This window comes from Myotis brandtii, unplaced genomic scaffold (genome assembly GCF_000412655.1).
Source record: "Myotis brandtii unplaced genomic scaffold, ASM41265v1 scaffold1271, whole genome shotgun sequence".
Lineage (NCBI taxonomy): Eukaryota > Metazoa > Chordata > Mammalia > Chiroptera > Vespertilionidae > Myotis > Myotis brandtii.
Genome location: NW_005354472.1, coordinates 29,428 through 35,051, shown reverse-complemented (window position 1 = coordinate 35,051; position 5,624 = coordinate 29,428). Strand labels below are relative to the sequence as shown.

At 37.9% G+C, this 5,624-nt stretch overlaps 1 protein-coding gene across 1 annotated transcript in view; it reads right to left on the bottom strand.

The window, feature by feature from the left end:
* LOC102245066 (guanylate-binding protein 1-like) overlaps positions 1 to 4,878 on the bottom strand; it is a 12,233-nt gene extending 7,355 nt beyond the window's left edge. Inside the window, 5 exon segments of the mRNA XM_014534262.1 lie at positions 125 to 367; positions 967 to 1,184; positions 1,347 to 1,456; positions 2,379 to 2,506; positions 4,689 to 4,878. Of these exon segments, the coding sequence (XP_014389748.1) occupies positions 125 to 367; positions 967 to 1,184; positions 1,347 to 1,456; positions 2,379 to 2,506; positions 4,689 to 4,878 (889 nt within the window).
* Positions 4,879 to 5,624: the final 746 nt, after the last annotated feature.

Here is a 5,624-nt window from a genome sequence, read left to right as displayed (position 1 = left end):
GCATTTCATGCACTGGGCCTCTAGTATTAGTAGATTTGCAATTTTCAAAGTTGAAACTGGGTGGTTGCTATTCCACTTTCCTTTAGTCTTAACAGTGAGAGTAATGACTGGGAAGTGGACTCACTGGGTCCATTGACCTGGATGCCTCCTGAAAGAGTTTTGACTTTGGAATTACTAAAGATGTAGGAACAGAAGTCAGCAGCTTGTTGCACGAATTTGGGGTCCAGCTCATAATCATGCATTGTCTTCAGTAGGCCTATCTTCTGCCAATGAGTGGGCTGATCAAAGATAAAACATTTCTTCATTGGGAAGAACTTTTGGATACAAAGTCGGGGCTGGTTAAAATTTTTATCTTTGTGACTGGTACCTGGAGAAAGATAAAAAAGGGCATTGCTTAATATATGGGCTTGGAAACTTTTTCTGCAAATGGTCAAATGGTAAATACATTAGGCTTTGCAGGTCAGGTGGTTTCTTTTCCAAGTATTCAATTCTGCTATTACAGCATGAAAGCAGCCATGGACAATCTACATAGTATTCATCCAGTGAAACTTATTTGTAAGACAGCTGGTAGGCTGCATTGGCCATCATTTGCCTGTGGGCCATAGTTTTCCAACCCCTGGCCTAGCCCATTGTCATGCTTTAATCTATTTTATTTAAATAAATGCCCATTCTACTCTATTTTCTTTGGCTAATTACAGCATCACAAGCCCTAAGCAGGGAGATAAAAATCAATCTTATCACAGTACAGAGAAAGGTGAAAGAAAAAGAAACTTGTTCTTAGAATAGGGGAGAAAATAATTCAAAATAAAATCTATGATCTTAGATTTTAAACAAGCATTAATTTTAGAAGTAGGCAGCTGAGAAGAAGTAGAAAACTATCCATGTAAAAACACTAAATAGAAAAATAAAAGATGATGGTTTCTAATGGCTTATGATTCCCAATAATCAGTTCTCAGTCCCCTTTACCTGGCTTGAGTTTGAGTGAATTCTGCAGGTACTCGTCTGCTGAGATGGGTTGCCCATCTACTTCCAATTCTAGGGAAAAATCCCTCAGTGTCCACACAAAATCTGGAAAGAAGCTCACAAAGTCAGCTGAATCCTCAACCTCATTTGCATCAGGTGAAGATTTTGCCCTTATTTTATCTGTCAGCTCTGTCACATATTTTTTCCCACATATTCCAAACCTTTGTTTTGGCATTGCTTTTAACTCAAGTGTTAATTCTTCCTGCCCTTGAATTATTTTTCATACTTTCTCTTTTTGTGCTTGATTCACATTCAGGGAGCTGGTTTTTAAATACTAGTCTCGCCTCTGATTTTGATGCTGTTCTGGACCACAAAAAGGATACTGCAGTTGGTCCATGGCCTGCTGGTTTATGGTCCCCATGCTATTGTACACAAAGGTGCTGCTCAGCAGTATTGCCAGGGCAAAGATCCAGGAGTCATTTTGGTTGTCACCCTGGAAATCAGAACACATTTGGGCCAGGATTATGATTTATTCTCATGGCACTTTCCAGATCAGCAGTAGTAAATGGATGCTCATTTAGTGGAGTGGCTTTTTTTAGATTAATATCTTATAAGAGGAAAACAAATCCAAATGAAAATGGTTGTTAGTAGGACTTGGACTTTGAATAGTCTTGTGATTAGTGTTTTTGGTTACACTGATTCTCACTAGGTCCTCTTATGACCATTCCCAGATAATTGCAAAACAAACAGTCCAGATTGGTGGGCACTCCAAAGCCTTAAATGTAATTTAATTTTCTCTATATTTTTACAGCAAAATGACTTATGTAAGAGTAATAATACTTATACCTATTTTATCTAGTATTTATTATTCACCTAACACTTTCCATTCTTATTCAATAGTTAAAACAATACTATGAGGCAAAAATAGACTGTTGGCATTGGTTTTACAGATCAGAAAGCTGAGGTTAAAAGAAGTGAAATAATTTGCAAAGGCCACTGTATTAATGACAATTTAAATTTAAACTACAGTTTAGGACTTCTGAATATTAATCCTTAACTAAAGTTCTCTCCAAGATAGGACTCATGATTGATTTTGTTTGTAGTACCTTTATACATCTGCAGTAACTGGCTTAGCTTATAGTCTCTTGTTAATAATTAGAATACTATGTAATGACCTCTATGCTCTTCCAGGATTCTGCCTTATATTTTCTTGATCCCTGATTGTAAACTTGGTCCCTTAGCATGTAAACAGAAATGAAAAATAAAAACAACACATGTGATTAATGCCAGCTCTTATTTGAATAAAAATTAAAGTAATAATAAAATTTTAAAAAAAGAAAAGAAAAAATATTAAATAGTGTAGACAGTGCCCAGAAATGAAGGGATTGTCTCCAAATTGAATCTTCAACACTTACCTTCTGTACATCTCCCAGCCCCTCAGTGTCAAGCAGAACTAGGGTGCAGTTTGGTTTCTTAGGGTGACGCACACACCACATCCAGATGCCTTTGGTGTAAAACTCAACCATGAAACCCAGAGAGAAGCCTTCAGGGGGAGAAGAGAGAGAGGGAGTGGAGTTTTCATAGCAGATGTATCTTAAAATGGAGATAAACGTGAACATAATCAAGGCAAGGAGAGATTACAGCCAGTAGCCTGGCTGCTGTGGCTCAGAGGTTGAGCATCGACCTAAGAACCAGGAGGTCATGATTTGATTATGCAGCAGGGCACATGCCCTGGTTATGGGCTCCATCCCCAGTTGGGGTGTACAGCAGGCAGCCGGTCAATGATTCTATCTCATCACTGATATTTCTTACTCTCTCTCCCTCTCCCTTCCTCTCTGAAATCAATAAAAACACATTAAAAAACTACAATCAGTATTGGTTTTACAGGGAAATGAAAATATCCAATACATAAAAACATTCAACACCTTTTTATTATAAAAATATTAACCAATTAGGACTAGAAGAAAACTAACTCAATGTAATAAAATCCTTATATGAAAATTCATCACACCCAATGGTGCAAGATAAAAAACTTTCCTTCTAAAAAATTAACCAAAATAGTTCAATGACCTACATGTAAGAGCTAAAACTATGAACGTCATAGAAGAAAACATAGGGGGAAAACATCATAATATTGAATTTGGTATGATTTCTTGGATATGACACCAAAAGCATAAACAATGAAAGAAAAATAGATAAGTTGGATTCAAAATTAAAACTTTTTTAAAAATATATTTTATTGATTTTTTTTTTTTTTACAGAGAGGAAGGGAGAAGGATAGAGAGTTAGAAGCATCGATGAGAGAGAAACATCAATCAGCTGCCTCCTGCACACCCCCAACTGGGAATGTGCCAGCAACCAAGGTACATGCCCTTGACTGGAATCGAACTGGGGACTCTTCAGTCCCCAGGCTGACACTCTATCCATTGAGCCAAACTGGCAAGGGTTCAAAATTAAAACTTTTGTGGGTCAAAGAATACTATCAACAGAGTTTCATAGGTATCCTATTGAATGGGAGAAAATATTTCTTAGTTAGGGGATTGATATCCAGAATATATAAAGAAGTCCTGCAACACAACCCCAGAAAACAAACAAGCCAATTAAAAAGTGAGCCAAGGATTTGAACAGACATTTCCTTAAAGAAAATATAGAAATAACCATTAAACATATAACAAGATAATTAACAGCACTAGTTATCAGGGAAATACAAATCAAAACCACAATGAGATGCTATTTCACACCCATTAGGATGATCACTATCCAAAAACCCCCGAATATAATAGCCCAGCCGGAGTGTCTCATCATTGAGTGTGGACCTATGAATTAGTAGGTCATGGTTCGATTCCCAGCCTGGGTTGTGAGCTTACTCCCCAGTGAGGGGCATCCAGGAGGCAGACAATCAATGATTCACTCTCATTATTAATGTTTCTATCTCTCTCACTCCCTGTCTGAAGTCAATAAAAACAAACAAGCTGCCGGAGTGTTATTGGCATATACTAGGGTTCAGGAATCTGGAGAAGGGGCTGTGAGTAAATTAATAAAGAGACTAGATATGAAATATAAATTTGGAATACATGGGGGAGCAAGATGAGGCTTAGCTTTAGTGACTAAGTTCTCCAAATCCCAGGACCCAGGGTTTTTCACACATTTTGCCCTATAGCAAAGCAGATATATATATCAAATGTAAGGTTTGGTATTATCAGGTTGGGGGAACTGCGTTCAGCTGTCTGGCAGCAGGCAATAATATATGCAGATCTTCAGCCCTGCTGAAGCCCCAAGGTTCATCAACCTTTTGATGAACTTATTCCATAATGATGACATGCTGGAATTAGCCTCCAGCAACAAACAACAACAAAAAACACCACACACACAGCAAAATAACAGGTATTGGCAAGAATGTGGAGAAATTAGAGTGCTGTGCATTTCTGGGACAAATGTAAAATGGTAGAGTTGCTGTGGGAAATGATACTGTGATTCTTTAAAAAATGAAGCATAGAAGTCTAGGAAAATAATACAAATTATGCTTTTAAAAGGGAAATTAAGGAAAGTGGGAAGAGACAGAGAGTTGACTCTTTCAGACCACAGTAAGGTAAGAGCATAATGATAGATTAAAAGTTAGCTTTCAATGTTCCTCTCCATCTCTACCTTGCTCTTCTTGTAACACATACTCAAAGGAGCATGGGGAGACAGAAGGGATCTGGCAGAGCTTAGCTGGTGCCCCTCACCTTTTTTCTGCCCAGCCAGCTTGTTCATCAGGTAGGATTTGCCTGTGTGGCAGAGACCCACAATGGCCACCACCACAACAGGCTGTGTAATGGCAGACAGGATCTTCAAAGCTTCTGGATTAACTACTAATTGTGTGTTAGTGTTCTCAATGAGGCACACCGGGTCTGGCATGTGGATGTCTGAGGCCATGTCCAGGGTGTCCCTTATCTGCAAGCAAGGGGATGGGATGGATTAGAATTTCCAGTCTAAGTAGATCAAGAACTTTCACCAGGTTATTTTGATGCAGAAGGTAGAGTCATAAAATTCCCCAAAGTGGCCAAAAGTTCGGTGTCAACACTGAGATAGATGAGGGCAAGATTTGTATTATTATAGAAAGTTACAGAAGTGCAATTGAAGGAGTCCATGAAAAAAATATTGCTATGACAAGGACATCAACATTTAACCACTTTCCTGAACAAAATCTTTAATTTACCATATAAAACTTTCTTTTTAGATTCTCATTAAAATTTTCAGACTAGAGCCTGGCTGGTGTGGCTCAGTGGTTGAGCATGGGCCCATGAACCAGGAGGTCAAGTCTCAGTTCCTGGTCAGGGTATATGCAGGCTTGATACCCAGTAGGGGATGCATAGGAGGTGGCCAATCAATGTTTCTCTCTCATTATTGATGTTTCCATCTCTCCATCTCCCTTCCTCTCTCTAAAATCAATAAAATACATAAAATATTTATTTGATGGACATGAAATATAAAATAGAATAGGGTTTAGAGAGTAGTTTACATCCTGGCCATATGTAAGAAATTTACTATTTATCTGTTAATTAGTTCTACTATGAATAAAGACTTTGGGAATAAATGTTTCATAATTTGATGTATGCTCTTTGGACAATTTTCACAGATTTTTTTGTTAATCCTCATTGGAGGATATTTGCCCATTGATT